The sequence below is a fragment of the Sander vitreus genome, chromosome 8 (assembly GCF_031162955.1).
Source record: "Sander vitreus isolate 19-12246 chromosome 8, sanVit1, whole genome shotgun sequence".
Taxonomy (NCBI): domain Eukaryota; kingdom Metazoa; phylum Chordata; class Actinopteri; order Perciformes; family Percidae; genus Sander; species Sander vitreus.
The window spans coordinates 18673864-18698595 of record NC_135862.1 but is presented as its reverse complement, the minus strand read 5'-3'; the positions used below and the strand labels follow the sequence as shown (position 1 = coordinate 18698595).

The following is a 24732-nucleotide window of genomic DNA, read 5'->3' as shown; positions in this document are numbered from 1 at the left end:
TATAAGGGGGCCAAGGGTCACCTGCTGTACATGGGCCCCCATTACACCTGGCTACGCCCCTGCCTTTAAATCCCAACTCGTGTTAAAATGAAAGCATCCATATGTGCAACAACCAGACACAAACACGAGACATGGTTTAAATGTGTTCTCAGTAGAAACACTGGCGCTGATCAGTCAAGCAGAGTTTCCACCGGGCCGTTGATTTGGTGCAATGCGAACACTTAAATCGTTCATTGTGCACGCTGTCAGATAGACAGGCGGGAGCAGCAACCTCCCACTCCTCCTATTGATATAACAACCACAGTGCGGTCGGTGGGACTCGTTTGCACACAGCAGCTCGGATGCGACTGCCAAGTGTCATCCTCCTGCAAGTAGCCCGACCTCAGCTCACTGCATCGCCGCCCGGGGAGGAGGGGGAGAGCCTGTGTTACCCCGTCACAGTGATCTGAACAGTGGGGAAGCTCAGACTCGGAATCCGCTACGTCAAACAGATTAGTCAAATAACCTCTCGGGGTAGGACATACCTCCAATCTTTGGGCTTGCCGTGCTGCACCCATGGGCTGAGGAAGCAACATAGTGTGACAAATAGCCAGAAAACCTTTGGCGAAATACAGAAGTGCACTACTTTTCTTTTTCTTTTTTGTGTGTCTGAGTGAGACGAGTGTGGTGATCCTCCAGCAGCGTCTCTTCTTCTCTCCCCACCCCTGGTGCGAAATGGCGAAAGAAAACGGCGAGTCCAGCGATGGATCTTGGAAAAAGCATGTCGATGATATCAAGAAGATATTTGACTTCAAGGAAGTCCTTGGGACGTGAGTAACAAGATAACGCAGCCTTACAGAAACTTTGTATCCAGTTGTGTAAATTAGCGCCAGACAACAATGACACACTGCACCGATTTAACGGAAATGAAAAGCAGACTGACAGCTGTTGAATATCCGTAGAATTAACTGCTCGACACAAAGAGAAAGGGCCTTTTGAACTTACAGCCGTCAAAAATAGACATTTTTCTTTTTAAATCAGTTAATTCAGTTAATAAAGGAGTTGAAATAACAGTTCATGAGACACAATAATAATGCGTGAAGTCAGACACGCGTGATGCCCCTCGTTATGTCACAGTTCATTTAAAAACTACTGCAGCTTGTTTTTATTCTCTCCCCAGGGCTGAAGCATGCACTGAAGCCACAGAACAGGCAGCCATTTATTTTGGGGTCGTTTTGTACAACATGATGTATACTATGACAAAGACAGCAGGGCCTATTTACATGCACAAGTGATAAAATCAGCTCCCAAATTAAGGGACCATCTGTGACGACTTAATGTTCTTGTGCTCAATGCCTTTCTTCTTAAAACAGAAGGGTATATTTTAGCCGAGAAACACTATGTCTGGGTTTACAGACAGATACCAGTAAACACTCTTATGAGAACGGCTTGGTTTCATATGTTTATGGACCACTTTGGTTGAAGTTGCCCCCACAGAGCAGACACATTCCAGAGTTTATTTTGGTCCGCTGTTAGTGCTGCTTGACTTCATGTCTTTTCTTCTTTGAATAAGTTATGCCGCATACAGAGAGCGAAGTGTTCCCCTGAATGGAAGACCCCAAACTGCTAAAGGTCTCTTGTGCTATCACACAGTATATTTCTCATTTTTCCTGCTGGTCTTTGTCCCCTAAAGACATGTCCATCTTCTGACTGAGAGGAATTTAACGAGGTGATGTTTGTATTGTTGTTGTTAGGGATTCGGGGAAGGGCCATGTGCAGGAAGAGGTCTCCCTGGGGAAATATGTTTTTTTGTAGTTTTTATTTGGATTCAGAAACTAGTGTCAAATTTAACAACAAAAAAATGGCTTCTATACTCGCTGTGTTTGTAGCTAAGCTGTGAAGCTTTGTCACTTGCATGATAAAACCGACACATTGTGGTTTGCTGTTGTAATATATGCAACCTCATCTTGTGTAAATTTAATAATCTGTGTTTTCTTTATCATCTGCTCATTTTGTGCTGCTCGGCATGACCCCAGACCTGTTTTTTCCTGAGGAGCAGCATCATAAAATTCTCATACAGATTGGTGATTCATAAAGCACACTTGACACTTCATCTGTTGTACTAAACAGTCAGATATTCCTACCTAGAGGTTGTTCTGATTTCCCCAAGGCTTTCATCTATGTGTGAAGCACCTCTGAATAACACCAATGAATCATTGTGATTTACTGTCCACACAATGGCCAGGTTGGAGGAACACACATCCCTCGCCCACTACCTCAGCGCACATCTCCCGGGCCGGTTTGTCACTGTTTGGCCATTAGGATACATGTTGTACAGTGTCCTGATTGACTTTAGGAAGGCCCATTTACCAGTTCCTGTGTGTCTTAATCAAGGAGTGCCTTGTTACCACACAGCAGGGTTCACAACAGGCCACCTGCGGCAGAGATCCCTGCAGCTTTGCTTGAGGATTAGAAATAGACAAGGAGTGTTGGCCAGAGGAAGACACACAGATTATCCTCCTCCTGCTGCTCCACCTTTCAACTGTAGCTTCCTCATCAGGTCTCCCCATCAGCGTCCAAGAGGAATCATCCCTCATTGCTCTTCACTCACCAGCAGTGGAAGTACATTAACATAAGTATTAGTAAAAGTTTACTTGAGTATTTCCAATTTATGTGACTTTATACTTTTAATACACTACATTTCAGAGAGGCAAATGTTGTAATTTACTACATTTTTATTTTGTACATTATGAAATATGATGCATTGTTATAGATAAAAATACCCAACTGTCTAAAGTAGTTGAAATTAGCCTCACACCCACCAGCTACATCAATAAAATCAGTAATAATAATCAAATATCAAACAATACAAAACTGACATGGGCTCTTCTGCTGGATATCTAAATAAATTGTTTTTATTGACACATTGTACATTTCATTAATACTGTACATTTTGCTGTTAATACTTAAGTATTTTTACTTATATTTTGAATGCAGAACTTTTACTTGTAACAGAGTATTTTTACATGATGCTATTGCTACTTTTACATACATACATACATGTATACATTTCCCATCGCTGCTGCACAGAGATTTGATTTCAACAGCAGCTGGAGGCCGGACCATCTGTGTGTGAACGTTATGACTGATTAGATATTGATAGGAGTTTGGGGAGTAGGAAGCCTGCGGCGGTGTCAGTCGAGTTTTGGTTACACTTCATCCCCGAGTTTTCTTGCAGTAGCTGTCATGAGCTAATGAGATCTTTGCTACTGAAGCCAGTCCTCCCACCTCACTGCAACTTTGCCTTGTGGCTAATTTCAGAGCCTTAAGCTGCTGATACTCTTTGGAAACAAATTAAGTAGCCTGACTAGCACCTTCAGAGATCCCAGTGGGCAGGTGCTGTAAATGTGCAGCAGAAAGGGGGTTGCTGCTCACAGTCGGGATATTGAGATACTTTTTACCATCATACTAGATCCGACTGATTTGAAGAATGCGTCTATTCTCTTTCTGATGCTCAGAGTAGCTGCTGACACTGAGTACTGCTCCGACACCAGTTTTTCCCAATTTTAAAATCTGTGTACTTCACTGAACGTGCCACTCATTAGCATCATTTTTATGTCGGGTAACATGATGATTGCTGTGGCTCTCAAATCTGCGTCAGCGACCGTCGCAACTTAAAAGTGTAACGGAAACATTAACAAAGAAAACTGTAGGCTGTTTAATGTGGATGAGTCACACCATGGCCAATACTCTATCTGGTTAAAACGGTCTGTATCACTGATAATTGAATGGGCTGATATCTCCACCAATATTAGTTTATCATCAATATATTGTTATCTGTGTATTTCGGCCAATAAATAAAAAATTGCAGAAACGCCAAAGATATGTATGAGGTAATTTAGAAACAGTGTCTCATTTACACATTCAGCACTTACAAACAACATAGTCATTAATTCAGAGATTGGATTCTGTCCACATGTTGAATGTAAATCCAACATTCGCTCTCCTTTTAAGCTCTGTTTTTGGTCTCTACCAACTTCTGAGGGAATTATCTGACTCTTTAACTGGTAAATGCTCCACCATGTTCACCGGCTAGTCGTTTACTTGGTCTGCTGTTTGGTGCTAAGCAGGTAGTGTATAACAGCGGAAGCAGCTGCCTGCTGTGGCTTAAAATAATGCTGTGAGAGTGAACCAAAGCAGTATAGATGCGGGCCAGACAGCTAAACAATAGGCAGAAAGATGCTGTAGAGCTGAGGGGGTTCTTCACTACAAGCGACCCCTATCACTTTGTGATCCATTTTTAATAAATAAATATTCATATAGAAAAAAATTATATTGTTATCAGCCTTTAAAATCCATTATAGTTTCATTTCTTCATCATACTTGACTCAGGAAAATTACTTGAAGAATGCACATTTTATTTATTTAGATGTCATGGCTGAAAAGCAGTCCAAAAATGACGCTTTCCAGTTTCATCCTCTCTTTGTCATGTTTTTCCAGAATCCCACTTTCTGAGATTAAAGTGCCAAAGCTGTCCTCTGTTAGCTCCCCCTGCAGACCACACAGAGCTTAGCTAATTCATGTCACTTAATGTCCCCTAAAGCTGCATGTTTATGATTCTTTTTGCCATCAAAGAGGAAAATGACCCTTTTTTGTGTTTGATATTAATAAATAAACTGGCTCTACGTTAGATATTAAACCAACCCTGGCTCTAACAAAGCCCTACTCTTTCTGAAACACAGCTTGCGTAGGGAGTAGTTGGGTCCTTGATGCAGTGAAAATGGCAGCTAGGCAACTAGAATGATGGAAGTCCTTGGTTGCTCCCTCTGAAGAAGACACTGCCTACTTCCCACCACCACCACTGTCCTCCAGCTACATTCACTGTGGGTGGAGATAGTTTGTCATTGACCATAATGATGGCGAGTCAAAGATGAGTTTCCATTTGTATTCATGTCCCTGTCACCACCAGTGAATACCTACAAAGCTATAGTATACTATCCACTGCACTCAGGGAGTTAAAATGTACCGGACTGCACTGAAAAGCACAGGAAGCGATAATCACCCTTATTAAAATAATTCAGCTTCTCACCAATGGGCTGATATGTAGCTTTAGGCAGATTTCTGCCGAACATTTCCATTTAAACGATTTTTTTTCTTTTTAGTTGCTTATGAGTGGCATTAGCTCATCACTAATCACTCTATAAACTGACCATCTTTCTCTGTTTGATCAACAGTCTGAAGTTCACATTCCATTAAAGTAGTCCCAGGTCCAGTGTGTTGTTGGGAAATGGTTTCCCAATTTAGTTGTTGGGACTGTGAGAGCTTCTGGATTTCATTCTAGTCGTGTTATTGGAGTTGATGTACCTCCGCAGCACCAGATCATGACTGTTTACTACTTGGAAGGACAGAAAACCAGTGTTAAGGACCAGAGATGAAAACCACCGCTGAATTGATGACATTATTCCTATGCAGTGGTGAAAAGTAACTCAAGTAAAATGTTGAGGTACCATTATATGCAACTTGTGCTTTTTTTTCCTCCACTACCATTGCTTGAAAGAGTTCAAAGATACTTACTAGTGATTATTTTCCTTATCGATGAATCTGAGAAATTAGAAAATGGTGAAAAATGACATTTGAATTACTTGATTTTGTCCCATCAACACTTAAAACCTAAAAATATCCAGTTTACTCTCAAATAAGACAAAGAAAAGCAACATATTCTCACGTTTGAGATGTTTGGCATTTTTTCTTGAAAAATTATTTTAATCAGTTTAAAGAAAAATAGTGGGCAACTATTTCTGTCAATTGATTATCAAGGTTATCTTTATTGTCCCACTAGGGGAAATGTATTTTGCAACCAGACATTAACGACACATTAACACAATAAGTCATAGAGCTGGAGCAGGGAAATGGGAACTCATACCAAGTACACGTGAACAACAGTGCAAATGTGCAAAGGAAGTGCAAGGAATGCAGCCAGAGTGCTATTTGTTTTATCAATTGCAAATCCACAGATGTGGAATCTCTTAGTCCTCCTAAAGGGTGGCCTCAGACGTCCAAAAGCTTAAACTCCTTCAGGAGTGGATGGTCCCGGCAGTCCAATATAGCATTAGCCCTTCCAAGGACCTGCCTGTTGAAAAATTATAAATATTTGACCATTATGCAGATTTTACATAGAAAGCATGTGATCATCTTATAAAATATGACACATTTGATACATTTAAAATGAATCTACCCAACAGGATGTAAAGTAGTTAAAATGAGTTCCAACTCGACCAGGTACTGCTTTAAGATGCTGCTTAGTTGCCATTGAACCACTAACAATTTTCCATTTATATCTAATAATGTTACACTGACAGGGGCCGTTCTCTCACAAGTACTTTTTCTTTTCGATACTTTTTACTGTACATTTTTTTTGACATTTTGCACATAATACTCTAACTTTCTTAGCGTTTTGAATGCAAGAACTTACTTGTAATAAATGGATCTAGAATTACATTAAAATGATTGTATTAGAAATAAGATGGATTTATAGATCAACTTCATTTTTCAACTATAAAATGGATCTTTAATAACCAAAATTAAGGCTTATTTATTGACAAAAAAACAATAATATCAGCCGATTATATATCGTTATTTTTTTTTTACTTTTGTATTGGCCTTAAAAAATCCAGTATCAGCCAGGCTATAATGGAGTATTGTTGTCACTACTTTACCTTATTTATAGGATGTGGACTTATAAAGATTCGTTACAGCATACATAGAAAACTGATCCTCGAGGAGAGAGGCCTGTATTCCAGATGATGATGATGAGAATAATAAAGTGCATATTGCATAAAGTAGTGCCTGTTAATTAGAAACGGTGTCATTTTCGCATAGTTTGTCCAGCTGACACTACAGTTTACAAAAGTCTGAGTAGACAGAGTAACATATCACAGCTGATCAGATGGTGGTGTGAAGTCTGTTAAAAATGAATGTTTTGTGTAACTGTCTGCTGCCAGCATAACTTTTATTACCAAAGTTGAGAGATCTTAGCTAAAACATGTACAATTATGTTTTCTGTATTCTTCTATTCTATATTTTTCATAATCATGATTAGGAGAACTAGTGATGGTCCCAAATACCCAGTATCTGTTTTCTGTTTGCTCTCCCCGTATTATAATTACTTTAAAACTGTAATTTTTACCTGCAGTTTTTAAAAGCATAGATTATATCTGTCATGTTATTGGTTTAAAGCTGTTGTTGCACCGTTAATGGGTGACTTTGAACACAGTAGGTCACAGCGGTGATCGCTCTACCTGGATTATCAAGTCTGGTTTTTCCATCCCATATGTTGCGTAAGGGGCCGCTGTAATGCATCTTATACAAGATGATTTGGTGCGATTACTCAGCAACACCACAATACAGGGAATGTCAATAAGCCAGCCTCAGTCGCTGGGACCACCACCCCTTCCATCTAAAACACTTCTCTTCTCAACTGTGACCCCTCATTTACATAATCGCCAAAGGACAACCAGCTGAGGTCGCGGCCTGAAAAAGTTGTCTTGATGATTGTTTCATACACGGCTTCAATTTGCATCAGACGCAGGTTTCACACAGAGCACATCTCACATTTTACATTTCACATTAGTCGTGTGTGTGTGTCATCATGTCTCTAGCAGACATTGCAACTTTTGTTTCCTGTGAATTAGCAATTGATAGCTTGAATGCTTGCAGCAGTTTGTCATGCTTCATGCATTGACAGAGCAAGAGAAGTCACAGGATTCTGTCATTCGCAGGAAATGACGATGTCAATGTGGTGAGCAGGGGGACAGAAATGTTGCTACACTCTCTAACCACCCTCTCAGTGAGTTCACAGGTTTCCTGTGGTTTCCATCATGATGTATCTCCTGTTGCAGAAAGCGTGCTCTGAAAAACCGAAGAAAAAACCATGCAATAGAGTCGTTTGACAGGCTCAGCGTGCTGTTGGAGGAATTTTGTACTTCTCCTAATGTCCACACAGCTGGAGAATTCGGTCGCACGCGTTGAATAGAAATTATGCTCATTGTCCTCACGGCAACAGCTGCAGTGGGAAGATAGTGCTGTAATGGGCCTGGAAGTAGTGCATCAATTTACACAAGCCCTTGAATTTACATATTGTCCCACATCGTGTCGGAATGAGGTCAAAGTCAGAAGGGCGTACGCTTCAAGCCCTCTCAGTTCTGTTTGTTTGAGTGTGTTCCACCCATAGACCGTAAAAGAAAGGTTCCACCTCATCACACCTGGGGCTGGGCTCCGTGTCCAGGTAGTGTGTTTGTGCACAGTTGTTTATGTGTTGTGGCTCTGACTGCCCCCCCCAGTATGATGGTGGATTGAGGGATTAGCATGGATTTGATGGCCTCGTGGGATTTAGTGCAGCTAGTGGCACGGAGTTTAGAGCCCGTTGGGATGGATTGATTACACTTTGAGAACATAATGGACCTTCTGATGTTGGCCGTCTTGCTTTTTGTAAGGCGGTGGATCACTTAAGGTGTATTTCTTTAAGTCACTTTTGCGTAACTGATGAGTATCCAACGAGACAATTTCTGCAATTAAACCTTTTGTCAAAAAGGGAGAAAACAAATGCAGCAGGCAGATCGCTGCCATATTCATATTTTCTAGGCTTGTCCTTTTTTCATTTTGGCAAGAGATTACCGGTACTAAAGAGATAATGATGGATTAGAAGTTGATTGCTCTTTTGTTACATTATACACTTGGCAACATCACAGATAAATGATTTTTTCCAAGCTTCAGAAACAAAGGTAGCCAACTTATAGGCATTCAAATTACAGACATGTTATTAAATATACATATTCTTAACTCATCATAATGACCATAGTAAAGAAAATGTGATTCATTCTCAACTTCTCCTAATTTGCATAATTCGCACAACTTTATTATTACTATACATATATCATAATTCACCTTCCTCAAAAACAGCACAAGGCTCTGTAGCCTATGGCAAGTTGTGTGATTTACTCCAAAGAAAAACCATTGACCCTGTATTCTGACATATTAAGCAAATGATTCTAGTCCAAGTCTTATCATTTCACATTTTTGCCTTATGGATTCAGGAATCCAACCCATATTACCCTGAAGAGCCAAAAATAGGAGCAAATCTATGAACGGCCATAAAACAGCGTGCAGCTGTGATAAAAAGCCAAAGAGTTGATAAATAATTAATGAATTGGAGTAGAACATAAGCACTCCAGAAAACACTGAAAATCTCAGTACTTTGACCTCAGGCTCAGTTTAATATTGTATTCCTTATGCTTTATGCGTTGTAGCCAACAAGCCTTTGTCAGGGCCATGAGTTAATCAGCGAATTGAGGATTGTTTAGTCTTTTTAGATCATATTAGCTGTTCTGGTCCAGTAAATAAGACCCAAAGTGTTCCAAAATCAAAAAATCCTTTAACATCTTCACGTTAAATCCATCTGAGGGCGCATGAAGGAAAAGGTGCCTGTGAAGGTGTGTGATGAAAGGAGGGGGGGAGCAATCACGCTACCTGCTCAGTGAGATTTATTAAGGTGGACTGAATTTTGTATCATAGCAACAGATACAGATTGCTTAAGCAAATATTCCCTTAATTCTGTATGTGATTTTAAAGGCTCTCATGTATGGAGACAGATGGTCTGAGGAAGACACGCTATGTGCCGTCCTAAATGGGTGTTTTTTAGAGGTTTTAAAAGTGTTTGCCGTGCTTTTGGCTGCACACGAGCACCAAGCGTAAGCTAACACAGATGGCTGTTGGCCATAGTCAGGGACTTGAGCCAGTTCTCAGTAAATATTCACAATATGCTGTTTGTGTACTCTGGCCTGTCTGCCTCTGAGAACCCTTTATCTACTTACTGACGATAGGTTTTCTGTCAATATTGACTGAGCGCATATAAAGCAGGACTAACTAAATGTTTCTCTTTCTCTCTTGCAGTGGTGCGTTTTCTGAAGTGGTGATGGCTCGGGAGAAGGCCACAGGAAAGATGGTTGCAATCAAGTGCATTCCTAAAAAAGCGCTGAAGGGAAAGGAGACGAGCATCGAAAATGAAATCGCTGTGCTTAGGAAGTATGTACCGTATAACTAAGCTGCGGGGGAGTTTGCACAAGAAGAACACCAGGGTCACCACCTCGTGGCGTCCTTGGGGAAGCGCTAGTGTGTCTCTCCTCTCTGAGTAATGACTCAGAGTTAAGATGCTGGTGCCGCTCAGTTTATTTAACAGCCATTGTCAGGCTTAAGTGACTTCCTTGTCGAATCTCATCTATCCACCATTTTGGGTCTTCACAGTGTACTCACACACACTCGCACACATACACATGGTATGATAGGATTGCTCTAACACCAGGTGACACTCCATCCTCCCCCAGGGCCTGATGGGTAATTCCCCTGAGTAGCTCAGTTATCAGTCACTCTTGAAGTGAGCATGACAGTTGTTGGGTGTAGTTGCCTGGTTACAGTTGCTATCCCTGACTTTCTCCCCTTTTTTCTCGCTGTCTTGATTTCTCATCCCTTTTTCTCCTCTTCTTCATACTCTTTACTCAGTTACTCGGTTTACTCAACAGTCCTCAAACTGCAACCTCATTTTCGTTCTGGAGTTTGTTCTGAAAGAAAGTTGTGAAGGTTGTTTAGTCCTTTGAGACTCTTCCCACCTCCTCCTCTTCCACCCCCACCTTTTCCTTTTCAGCCACCTGCCCTTGTGAACATGTTCTGTCAGCTGCATATCTCCTGGCAGAGTTTTTTTTTTTATAAATGAAAACCTTGTTGTGTGGTTGCTTGGACACAGGCTCCCAGCATCTTCTTTAGGTGCTCCTGCTGACGGGGGTTGCCGCTTCATGACTCGAATTGATTTGCATCCTCTAAGAATCACCCCTCCTCCCTCGCTCTCCAATCGCACACAAAATGTTTCTCCTTTGTGTGAAGGATACAAGCATGAACATACACATGTGCACAAGCACACACAGACGAGGCAAAAAAACTCTTCATTTTCAGTTGGCAGGGCATCATTTTAAAAAAAAGAAAAGGCTAATTGCACCTCATTCGTGGCCTTTGCTGAAATGAACAGAGGCTGACAGCAAGCAAAGTGAATTTTCTGTCTTCCCTCTGCAGGATAAAGCATGAGAATATTGTGGCTCTGGAGGACATCTACGAGAGCTCAAACCACCTGTACCTCATAATGCAGCTGTAAGTACATCAACCCACCACATTGTTTATTTAGGTCAGCTCTTTGTCTCTCATTTGGCTGGTCATTTTAATAATGTGTCTTTTTTTGCTTGAATAAGCTTCTGTAATGTCCTTGCAGCATTTTTACCCTCAGATGAATGTCTGAGTGAATGCAGTGATTCTTTTAAAGGTGAACGAGATATTACAAAATATGCTTTTCCGAGGATTAGATAAGAAGATTGATGCCACTCTCATATCTGCCTGTGGCAGAGATCATGTGGACGACTAGCCCCAGTTTGTTCCTTTCAGGTATTATTATTATGATTATTATTTTATTCGAGTCACAGAGCTAAGCTCTGTTTTTCAAAACATAAATACCCGGTGATCTTTGAAAAACCCAGAAGGTCATTTAAAATCACATTTTGCTGTTCTGAAGGTATTTCCGGGATCCTCACAGACTCTTCTACCCATCTGGATGCAAAAATACTCATCCGCTGCATGATACAAAAGATTTGTAAGGTAGCCAGAAATTACACATGCTTAAATTGACACAAGGAATAGATAAACAAATATTTTTTAACATATAATAATAATAATAATAATAATAGAAAAATGAATATACCGTTAAAATATATATAAAATAATAGAAAGTAACACCAATATAGACAATTATAACTGATAATTAGCCAGCTGTTTCCCACTGTCTCCAGTCTTTGTGCTAAGCTGAACTAAGCTAACTTTCTCCTGGTCCAGCTTCATATTCACCTTACAGACATGAGAGAGGTATATATCTTCTCATCAAATTCTTGGCAACAAGGGAATAAGCATATTTACTTTATGCTCTTAAAGCTTGAGCTTGCGTTGAGGCTGTTACAGCTGTTGATTCCATTTAATGGTCATTTGAGGATGTGGTCCAAAGTGTTGTTTATGTTGCAAATATCTTGTTAAATGTATTTCAGTCAGTGTATGTGTCTGAAAACCTCTTTGCTGTTTTCCTGTGTGGCATATGTCGTCATGATTTCAGAGACCTTTCCCCTCACCACATCATTTCACAGTCTTTGTGACTAATGCACCAACAATTTAAGCAGTGGTTTTCTGCCCTCATTATACCTCTGCCTTGAAGTCTCACTTATAAAACGGCTTTCATCCTTGAAAGCAGGCACATTTTCAGAATTGATGCTCAACTTAATATGAGTCACTTACTCTTTTTTCCCTTTGTCATTGCACTTTAAAGTTGTTGAATTGAATTGCTGGTTGCAATCAATCAGTTGCAAACACTTCAAAGTTAAATAATGTGACGAAGGGTCAAGTCTCAAAAGTCTTGATGACATAAAACAAATGAATTTGTAAAAATTCATATTCATAGACAGCACACAGAATCATTTATTTATATATATATATATATATATATACATACACACACACACACACACACACACACACACACACACACAGTGTCAGCGAGGCAGATTGTTCAGGGTTGCTATTGCAGAAGGAACAAAACTCCTGCTAAAGCGAGCTCTTCTCCATTTTAATTGTTCTGAATATCAGGCCAGTTAGGAGTAATGTGAAGTGTTGGTTTGGGGGGTGATCTTTGTCATTTGATATTGTGAGTGCTAGCTGTGTGCTGACCCTGAGGTTTATATCTAGTAGACTGGGTGTGGGAAGGCAGATGATTTAGGAGGCAGTGCGTCTAATGCTGGTAAGTTTTGTTTTTGTTGGGAATGGTTAACATGGTGAAGACGCACAGGGAACAGGACAGCAGGATGGGTTGAATTATGATTTTGTAAAGCAACAACAGGAGGTGAGTTGCAACCGCACTGGATAATTTTACAACACTGTAAACTACAGCTGCAAAATGACAATTAAATGTAATCATTCGATCAATTCTTGCACTGAACTGAATAAGACATTACTATTATTTTGTCCATCCCATGTACTGTTGTGTACCAGTGTCACTGTTGGGTTCCTAAACAATAAATAACTGGAATTATTTGGAAGTGTTTTGATCAGTAAACCATTTACTAGAGAAATGCAGGTGTGTAAAAAAATATTTTTAAAGGAGGCTGTTTTAGAGTTTGGGGGATCAGATAATTTTGGTGCAGGATCTGGGGTGCAAGTACATATTGCTACAGAAGTAAGAAAACATTGCGTTTATAAAGTGGACTAAAAAATAGATCCTTATGTGGTTCCCCATGTTATTTTTTACTGCAGATTTAGTATTCCCATGTAGGTTAACTTGGCTGGCACCTATGGCAAATATTAGTGTCCACATGAAATTAATCATTTGTAATTAGGTAATCTACTAATATTCGATGAATATACCACTTAAAAGTAAAGTGTCATTAGATAAACCTGTCTTGTGTGCTGACAGGGTGTCTGGAGGTGAGCTGTTTGACCGCATCGTAGAGAAAGGTTTCTACACAGAGATGGATGCCAGTCGGCTCATTCGACAGGTTTTGGATGCAGTCAACTATCTACACTCTATGGGCATAGTGCACAGAGACCTAAAGGTACAAAATCCAATACAAGCGTTGAAAATTTTTTCACTCATCGAGGAGAACTCTTCACATTTACAAAGAGGGGATATCCCTGCTATTTAACCTGCGTGAGTGATATTATGTGAGCGCTTCATGAGGATCACCCACAGAGGTTAAATGTTGGGGATTTTCCTTCTTGGTAAAACTCATGAAGCCTCTTGGATGAGCCATAAACCTCCCCCAACTCTTGACTGACAAATCCAAGGGATCTATTTTCATGTTTTGTATGATATTTTACCACTTGGATGATTGAAATGAATCCACACACACACACACACACACACACACACACACACACACACACACACACACTTTTTTTACCTCTTTTCCTCTCATTTCCAGCCTGAGAACCTGCTGTACTTCAGTCCCCATGATGAATCAAAGATCATGATCAGTGACTTTGGCTTGTCAAAGATGGAGGGAACAGGTGACGTGATGGCCACCGCCTGTGGGACTCCAGGATACGTGGGTGAGGACGCCCTCTGAGCTCTTGAAACTTCCCCCGAGCTAATTAGATGCAATAGTTGGCTAAACATGATTTAATCTAATCTGCCAGTAGACACAGGTCAGCCTTAGCCATTTGCTATAGGCAAACCAACAAACATTTACATTCTTCTTCAGCCTCTGTGTTATGGTTGAAAACTGTTTGCATTGTTTCATTAGTTTTTTTTGACCACGTTTAAAAAATAATTTCATTGTTCCAGCTCCTGAGGTTTTAGCTCAGAAGCCCTACAGTAAAGCCGTGGACTGCTGGTCTATTGGGGTCATCGCTTATATTCTGTAAGTGTTCACTTTTAAATCTGAATATGGTTTTTAACTGAAGCTTATTTTGTGCATGTTTGATAGCTTGATTCTTATGTATTTTTTTTATTTATTTATTTTTTTACTTTTATCTAAACAGGAAGCCCAGAAACCACCAGCAAAACGTAATTGAGATTAAAAACTTCTTTATCGAGAGTATGATCAACAAAGGGAGCAAAGTTAGAGTTAAGACAACCTCATAAAACAGATAAGACTACAATTGAAAAATAAACGAGTCTGCAGCCATGCTAGCTCTGTGAGGCTGTACTTAGGCAAAAGTTTAGTTCAAGTTTATTGTCATATGCATATTAGTACGAAGTACCACAGCAATGAAATACAATGTGCCTTGGCACTCTCTCAGCACCAGTCAATAATAACAATTATAAAAAACATAAATAGCATTTTAAAACATCTAGAAATATCCAAGCACAATAGACATAGTGACTAAGACCACAGCCCTCCTTCCTGTTGCCTAACGTTAGCATGCTCACAATGCTAACATGTTTAGCAGGTAGACTACACCGTGTCCGAAATTCTTAGTAGTACTACTACTACTACTACTACATACTGATTCTAAGCCGTTTTTTTAGCGTGTAGTGCATTCACACTAGTAGCCTATTAAATCTTGGGAAAACATTTTGCATGTCTACTTGTGAAGTTCAGTTGGCAGTTTGTTCAACAACTGACATCACACAGTATCACACATATTGTATAATTTCCTGTATCAAATAAGTGTCTGATATTTTTTAAACTTAACTGTACACGGTATACTATGAGGATTAGTATGTAGTAGCCTATATACTGTATATAATTAGTATGTAGTAAGCATTTGGAACACGTATTAACGTATAAGTACAGCTGAGGGAATTTGGAAATAAATCAAAGTATTGGACAAATTTAAATTTGAACTGATGATGAACTAGATGAAATGTTAAGGGAATCACCAAAGTAATTACAATTTCATCCTGAGGCAATACCTCTTAAAAACAACATAAAAGCAGTCTCAAACCATCAAACCTGAAATAAATCCAGATTCTAATATACACCATTTGATCGTAGTCTGAGTGATTCCCACAGCTACTGTTCCTATTTTACAGAGTCTGTGAAGCTTTAAGTGGAAAGTGTTACATGACGCTGCCAAATTAATAAAGTGGTGTTGCTCGTTAGCAAAGAGAAAATCCCTGGAGTCGTTATACATTCGTTAGGTATGAGGAATTTTAAGGTAATTAAGTGGAAGAGTTTCTGAAGCCCTCACAAATGAGCTGGTGTTTTTTTTTATGGAATAATTTACACTGTTCCATAGTCAAGATCACAATTTCAATATACAACATGAATTGATGTTGTAGATTTAGAGTTTGCATGTCATGTTTTTCCAATATCATATGTAAATGGGTTGTGTTTGTCTTAGTATTCATGTAGTCTCTATAATCCCTCTGAACTCCCCCCCCCCCTTTGCATGCTATATGAAAAATCAAACTGCCAGTGAATGAGATTAGGCCACAGCAAATCCTCTTTAGATTTGGGTTAAAGTTTCTAACATCAGCTGGATGACGGCATTCACACAGGCTGTTGTTGTGTAATCATCCATCTTCATCTTCCTAGGCTGTGTGGTTACCCTCCTTTCTATGATGAGAATGATTCAAAGCTCTTTGAGCAGATTCTCAAGGCAGACTATGAGTTTGACGCACCATATTGGGATGACATATCAGACTCCGGTGAGCTATGATGTGTATGTGTTTGTTTGTCTGTGTGTGTGCATACACTGTGTTTTTAGAATATAAGAGGCAAGACGACATGTCATAGAGTCTTGTAGTCAACATGCTAAAATGAAAAATGTGTCTTTTATGGGCATGCATACAGTTCAAGAAATATACATTACATTAGTATTTTCTTTGGTTTAAAGTTATTTAAAGAAAATTCTTCTGGTAATCAGCTACATCTTATACACTCTACACAACTACTGAAATACTTTCTGGTTCCTCCTTAAAAACTGAAATAATAAACTGGGCTTTAGTATCTGTGCTGTCTCAGAACATCATCTCTATTTTCTCTATAATTACTACTAAATTACATGGTTCTTTGCAGGACCTGTTTTAGGAAAATTGTTGCAGGACCCTTTGCTGTTCCAGAGTATATAACATATTTTCAGCTGGACATGTTGTTGACCTTTTCATTTCCCTCTGCAGCCAAAGACTTCATCAGCTGCCTAATGGAAAAGGATCCAGAAAAGAGATTCATATGTGACCAGGCTCTTCAGCACCCTTGGTGAGAAATTAACCACTGCCACACTGCACCCCAACCAGACAATCACAGAGAACCCCACACTTCTTGGTGCGATTGAACAACAGTATGACGCAGATTGCCAGGCTTACGCATTTGTCATGGAGAGCATGTCCTCCCACTGTCATCTGTCGCCATGGCTCCGAGCCACGAACCCACCTCTGCTTGGCACCGCCAGCCCTAAGAGAGAAATCTGCTGAATAAATGGTTGCCAATTAGTGGCTGACGTCCTGAAGGATCCTTGAAGAATGTGGAAGCCTTAATGAACAATTAGGATGTCTTCCCAGGCCTGAGCCGGAGCTTACGAGAGCGAGCGGAGGTGGGCTGCTGTCTCTGGCTGAGGTGGCCAATATGAATAGGTCTGTTAGCCATAAATGGGCCTTTTGGGTCCTGGGCAGGTGGTCCCTCTGATACAAATATGTGGTTTGTGACACCAGCAACAAGTCATAACCGAGAGAAATGGCTTTCATTGACAAAGTTTCATACAGAGATATTAAGATGAATGTGACAGAAAGTGATGTAGTGTGTGAGCTCCTGCAAAAACATCGGGCTATCAATCAAAGATGTTTTAGCAGAATGAAAATAAATGATCCAAGCAAATACGAAAACAGCATGAGGACGATTCCCAGAGGTTTTACAGATACAAATATAAACCATTTGGGTAATGCTGTGTTTGTATGTGTAAATTGTTATTTACATGCTCTAAAATTACTTGACTTTAATTTTCAGGATTGCTGGAGACACTGCTCTCTGCAAGAACATACATGAATCAGTCAGTCGACAGATGCGGAAAAACTTTGCCAAAAGCAAATGGAGGGTGAGCACACAAGACTTATCAGATATGACTAAAAACTAGGGCTGTCAAAATAACGCGTTAATTTTGATTAATTAATCTGAGAAAAAAATAACGCAGATTAATCCATTCCATATTGACGTTTGACCCAGAGCCGTTCTAGCCACCATTCGACTGTAAAATTAAGGAGGGAGACGAGAATGTGCTGCCTGGATCATTAATTGGAACATTTACTTGTAAAAATCTTCTTCCTGCCAACCCTGGCTACCGAAATCTGGTGCCACTGATATGTCTGCGCTTCTCTCTGATGCTTGGAAGACGATACAGGCAACACAAACACCGCTGCACGTGACGCTAGTTAACACTATACTCGACAGCAGCTAACGTTAGCCTACCGCTAGCTAGTAGCTGGATTAAACACGGTTACAATGCTGACAGCTAACGCTAAACGGTGTAAAGTTTGACTGTGTTTCACTGTAGAGGATTCAACACCGGTATGTAACAATCTGCAGCTGCTGTTGGAGAAACAACACAGACGGTGCGTTCAATGAAACTGGTAAACTACAGTGTCGTGGTGCATTTGAAGTTATTGTAAATGTCCTTTACCATCTGGTGGTTGTTTTTGTCATTCAATTTACTAGTGAAATAAGTTATTAGGGGTCCAAGCCCGAGTCTGCAAGAACGGGCAATAGCAAAGCTATGCCGTTCGCACAGCAGGGTCGTAGAACCCTATTGTTTTTCTACTGATTATTATTCTTCTCCGCCTAAAACTCTGACTACAGCCTAAACCGTACCGTGGTGTGGGGTTGGCATTTTCAGGAATGGTCCAGAGCTCCGCAAGGACCTCAGGCGCAACAATTCACCCACTTCCACCACTAGGTGGCGCTATAGCAGAAGGCCCTATAACTCCCACACCGTACACCGTACATTCAAAAACCATACATCCACGCGTTCCCTGGATCCAACTGAATCATGTGATATAGGTCACGCCCATTTCCACCTAAACTTTTATGCGTGAAAAATCGCGATTTATCAAAAACCTACTTTTTCGAACTCCTCCTAGACCGTGCAACCGATCGGCACGAAATTTGGCAGGTAGCATCTCCAGATGGGCCGGACAGAAAGTTAATAAAAAGAATTTTGATTTTTATAGGATAAAAATTGCAAATATTACGCACAAACAAATTTGTGTAGCTAACTATGAAAACACCAACTTTGCCATATCTCTGGTAAAATAAATGCTATCAACGCCAAACACTAGATTCTTGTTTACCATGACCCTATGAAGGTCACCCACGTGGTTTACAAAAATTGGCCACTAGGGGGCGCTACAAGTACAAAAAGTCTCATGAACCGTTCATCCAATTTTTACAAAATTTGTTGGGTACCATCTAGGGCCACTCCTGAGGCCAACCCTAGAGTGGGGTACTGAGGGGTCAAAGAGGGCGTGGCCTATGGGACCCATGTCTAAATTTACTACTTACACTAACGTGAACAACTTTAAATTTACAGGGTAGATAGACAATGGGTCATGGAGCACACCTACCAAAAATTACACATGTGGACCACTAGGTGGCGCTATAATGTTTTTTTGCCTTTAACTCCCACATTACACGTCACATTAAAAATCCTTACATCCACTTTCCTTGAATCAAGCTGAATCACATGATATAGGGCACGCCCATTTCTGCTTACATTTCTTTCCGCAATATCGCGCAATGCGCAAAACCAACTTTTTCGAACTCGTCCTAGGCCGTGCGATGGATCAGCACGAAACCTGGTCCATAGCATCTCCAGATGGATGTGACCAAAAGTTACTCAAGGAATTTTGCAACGTTAAGTATGCGCATTTGACGACCAAACAAATTTTCCTAGCTAGCTACCACATACGTATCATATCATATCTCGACCAAATTAAATGTTATCAGCAAGGAACTTGAGATCATTGTTCAACATCCCACTACGATGCTCTGTACCGAATTTGGCAAAGATCGGCCTTTAGGGGGCGCTATAAGCAACATTTATTTGTTTTGGCCAATAACTCAATGCATTTAAATGGGAAATTTGCAATTGCAATATCTCTGCCACAGTAAATGCAATCAACACGAAACTAGTGGTGCTCGTTCGGCATGCCGCTCTGAGGCTCTGTACCAAATTTAGCGAAGATCGGCCATTAGGGGGAGCTATAATCAACGTAGACGAGTTTTGGCCCTTTTACTCTATGTTAATGCCATATTTGCATGTACCACAGACCTTGCAGCTCACACTTCTCAATATTTACTGATGTTTGCCTCCTACCGGTAGGTTTGGGTTTTTACTTTTGCGTGCTCCCCTGGTTTTTTACAATAAACAAACTTCTTAACCCACCTGACAAAGTTTCTACAACCTTCACAGTGGACAAATGCAACTCTTTTCTCTCACTTTTTCAATCCAAAATCAACACCATTCATAGGTGCCGATACCGTGCAATTAAACATTGCAGTTGGTGCTCAGTGGAGCTTCTGTCATAGTGTGATTGGTTATGTTAGTGTCATTGATTCTTAATTTCCCACGAAGCACCCACGGAGGAAAACATAAATCGGCGCCTATGACCCCATTTGCAACAACTTGACCACCTCCCCTGCTCCTTCAACCACCACACCTGCCTCCCCCCTCCACCCTCTCGGTCACTCTCTCATTTCTCTCTGCTCTCCCCTGCGGTCAGGGGGGTTAAGAAGTTTGTTTATTGTAGAGCATTCTTAAAGGTGGGCTGTATATGCATGGAGGTGAACTGTTGACCGCTACGTTTGCAACGGCGACGTACCGCAGACCTCGAGGCTCGCGCCTCTCGATATTTACCGACGTTTGCCTCCCCGCCTCCCTGGCTTCGGGTTCCGCTTTTGCGCGCTCCCTGGGGCGTCGGGGGCGACTGCCGTGGGTGGTTTGGGCCCCGTCATAACTGCTTGCAGTTCTAGTTGTTATTGTTATACATTATTATTAAACATTTAATTTTGACCGTATGGCCTTAGCAATAAACAAGCCGTTCTTTAATGTCACCAACTGTTGTTTAGTACCCTTTTTTTTTCTTTTCTTTTTTTACTTTCTTAAAAAGTATCGGTTCAGGCACCGTTAATTATGTATGCAAATAATTTCGATTAATTAATCACAGCGTATGTAATTAATTAGATTACATTTTTTAATCGATTGACAGCCCTACTAAAAACACAATATTCTCTATCTTTTTGAATTGCAAAAACATACAGTGGTTCATCTGTACATTTGTCTGTTCACACCCTCTCTTTACAGCAAGCTTTTAATGCGACGGCTGTGATCCGCCACATGAGGCGCCTGCAGCTGGGCACCAGCTTTGGCAGCAGCATTCACAACGCCAAATCCGTTTCCAACCCTCAGAGTCGTGCTCCAGCCAAGAGCCAGTCTGTGGACTGTGCCCCGCTCTCCCTGGAGGACTGTGAGTGACACGTCAGATGTCTCTGTAGACATAAACATGTCCAAGTTTTAATGCCGCACTCAGCCCAGCTCTGTCAACTATGCTGCCTTCTTCACCGAGATGATTGGAAACTAAAAAAAGCTCTTAAGGTGTAATTTTCAATTAAACAGACTAAACTGATTTGACACGAGCCACGTGATCACGTTTCTTAATTTTACATGAGATTTATACATATGAAGAGAAGATTTTTGTTTACTTACTTTATCAATCATGTGTCATGTGTCATAGACTGTTGCACTTGGTGACTTCATTACGATGGACATCACTGTAGTTTGTTGTGAGTCAATCAGCTGCTGCTGTAAATACACACCAGAGCACCAAATGTGTTTTAATCCAATGCTTGAAAATTGCAATTACTCCAGTTTGAGTAACATTTGTATATAACCACAGTGCTGGGTTGTTTCAGGAAACTATTAAAAACTATTTTCAGTAAAGTATTAACAGATGGCCTTGGCATTGGGATACACCTAATCAGAACCAGTTTGAACGACATGCTGTCTGATCTAGTAGAAATCAAAAGGGTTTGTATATTGTTTTTCAAACAGCTGCACTTGAAAGCAGAATTAAAAGCCAGCCATCGTAGAGAGGGAGAAGACATAATGTTAAAATATTGAGGATAACAGCGTACGTTTTCCTCTCGAGAAAAAAAGTCAGAAAGTTACAGAAATGATCGAACCCGGAGCCCCCTAATCTAACTTCAGAACGGTGTTGGGGGAGAGCGTTTCCAAAGCTATTTTATTATCCAACAAGCCCTTCTAAAGAAGCATACTGGTGCCATAACGCACGCACACACGCACGCACGCACGCACACAGTGGTTTTGGTCTTTTCATGGGATTTTTTGACAATAATCAAAACAGAACATTTCCAGACTTATCCTTTTACTATATTTTCTCCCACAGGTCCTCCAATAGAACCTTTGCCCTCTACTGTTAAAGTGTACAATCAGGACTCTGATGCCTCTTCTCTTGTACGAGAGGAACCATCTGTGGTGGCCGAGCCACCGCGGCCAAGACCCTCCACTGTTACAGTCATCAACACTGGGACTAAATGACGCCAGGTTCCGCGGGAGGTGAGCTGGGAGACCACAGAGCTTTGAGACGGGATACAACCATCCCAGGCCTCGTCGTCGTCGCCCAGTTCGCCCATCCTGCAACCTCCCATCTGTTTCTGCCAACCACGGGAGGAATTTGAGGAGCTTCGGCTCAGCTCCATTTACCATGGTTCAGTACGGCACCCCCGTTGCTTCCCTTCCCACTGTCATAAAGACCTGGAAGTACAGAGGGGAAGATGCTCACCAGAAGTTATTGTGGAAGCCATGTTCAGCCTGGATCATCAACCATGGTTGTCTGGCAGATAAACAAGCAGCTGGGAAGTGCCACACTAAAGGGAACTCTTTATTGAAGCTGCTATCAGTTTTGACTGTGAGCGTCTTGAGAAAAGGACGCTCCACTGTATGCCTTTTGTAAATATCTTGCCTGGAAATGTTGAGTGGAGTCATGTTATGCAAGTGAAATCTAAGCTTCAAGCTGTGGTAAATAATTGTGACATCTTCTGCACTCTGAACTTCTTCTTGTTGTTTTGACAGCTCTTCTTAATTTGCTGTGGTATTTGCTACAATGGCTCCCAACAGTGTGACATATGTGTTATCGCTCTCTCTTTGCTTTTAAAGTGTGCGGACAGGAAATACGAGCAGGGCAGTGTGCTTAAATCACGGCTGTGATTGCTGACAGGGCTGGTGCATTGCACTTAGGTATTGGATTATTTATTTTCTTACAATATATTATTTTGGAAGAAATGTGTAAGTGTGTTATAAGACTGGACTGGAAAGCTATTGAATTGGATGATAAAAATACAGTATCTAATAGTTGTTACTTTGTAATTGCTATTTTATTTGAATTAATTTTTTGACGTGACTGTGAAGTCCTCCTTGGCCACAGGAGGGCAACCACGTGTTGTTGCTGTGTGACCAGTTCTCAGGGATGTGCTCCAACATGAAGCCAACCAAACCACTCTCACTGCTAATGAGGATGTTGATAGTGATAGTTGAAAAGGTAAACCTCCTGCATATTATTCTAACGTGCCATTGGGAGAGTTCGATCGATGGTTTATTTCTTTAAATCCATCATTAGTGACAGTATGAGTGTAATGTAACTTGTACTGAATGGGTTGTTTTCCCTTTAAAAATCTTGAATTATATTTGGATTTAAAGAAAGTGTTTATCAGTAAAGTGCACAGTCGTGTCTGCAGTAAAAATGTAAAATGACAAATGAATACAAATGTATCTAGATAACGATTGCTCCCATTGCAGAATCGTCAAATCAGTACTTTACAGTTCAGTAGTCATACTATCATGCTCTGCTTCCTTTCATGAAGTGGCTGGTCTGCGGACAGCTCACTTACTCTGTGTTTAATCACTGTGCTTTCATACACGCCTGTTGAATTTAGCAGAAAGACTCTTTCTCCTTTTCTCCTCCGCTCACTCTCTAGAGCAGAGATCTTCAACAGGGGGTCGGGGACCCGTAGGGGGTCCTCAGAGTTGCTGCAGGGGGGCCACCAAATTATTTTTCAATAGTTTAAAAAAAATATTAAAATTAAAATATGTCATATACATGAACATGAATATGAATCCAACATATTATTTGTAGAGATAAATCTTTTTTTTTTCATTTACACAACATTGATTCTAGGCTTACTGGCTTATAGGTATGATAGCCATCCACAGATACAGTTAACCTTAAGGATTCACTGTGCCACATTGTAACATTAAAACATGAGTAGAAATATATGAATATGTCAACAATTATTATTTTAGTAGCTTAGTATTGTATGCACCATAAAAAGAACACTCTAACAGAACATGCCCAGTATCGAGGGCTTTGCCATCTTGAATTATCTAGAAATGTTGTGGTGAATATTGACATCTACGTACTGTAAATACAAATCTCAACACAGTTTGTGCTTGGGTCTTGTTTATTTTTGTCTTCCCTATATCGCCGCCCAAAAAAAAAGAAATCAACAGAAAGCAAAAAATATGAACCATTGAAAGCCCCTTTAGTTTGCATGTATTGTATATATTGTTGCAGAAATATGCATTGGAGTTGTAGATATTAGTGTATTAAAAAAAGGCTTGTTTGCATGAGTTGTTGCTTCTTTGAGAGCGAGTAAATATCAGGTTAGTTTGTACACATTTCTTATAGTGAAAATACAGATACAAATGTTTAAATAATTACCAGTATGTTAGAAGATTTAACTTATGTCATCAGAAGTGAGTAAATATTGTAGTAAATACAGTATGAGTAAATACAGTTTGTTCACATGTATTCTTGTGTAATGTAGCATAAAATCATTGCACATCCTCTTAACCCAAGCCCTTAACAGCGGAAAAAAATATCCATTTATCAGCTCAATACTTTTCCTCATTTTATGAGACTTGATTATAAAAATAATTTTGAACTGATGACGTGCTTCAGGAGTCAGCTACAGAAATGTACTTCTGTTTGGGGCTTCAGAGACCCCAGCTGTTAAATACAATGGATTTTCATCTGCTTTATATCTATGATATGTGTTGACAGAACTTTTTATGCAGTACTACCCTTCCATAATCCTGAATAAGTATATTTATGATTTCTGTTATTGGACTTAGGCCATAATAATAATACATGCTGTACACTTCTTTTTT

General features: G+C 40.3%; 1 protein-coding gene across 1 annotated transcript; it reads left to right on the top strand.

The window, feature by feature from the left end:
- The first annotated feature begins 172 nt into the window (after positions 1–172).
- Positions 173–24189, top strand: camk1db (calcium/calmodulin-dependent protein kinase 1Db). Its single transcript, XM_078257319.1, has 11 exons — positions 173–809; positions 9928–10059; positions 11098–11172; positions 13526–13664; positions 14034–14160; positions 14396–14471; positions 16095–16207; positions 16679–16757; positions 17502–17589; positions 20851–21013; positions 21953–24189. The coding sequence occupies exons 1-11, from the start codon at positions 715–717 to the stop codon at positions 22102–22104; spliced, it is 1239 nt and encodes a 412-aa protein (XP_078113445.1). The 5' UTR covers positions 173–714; the 3' UTR covers positions 22105–24189.
- Positions 24190–24732: the final 543 nt, after the last annotated feature.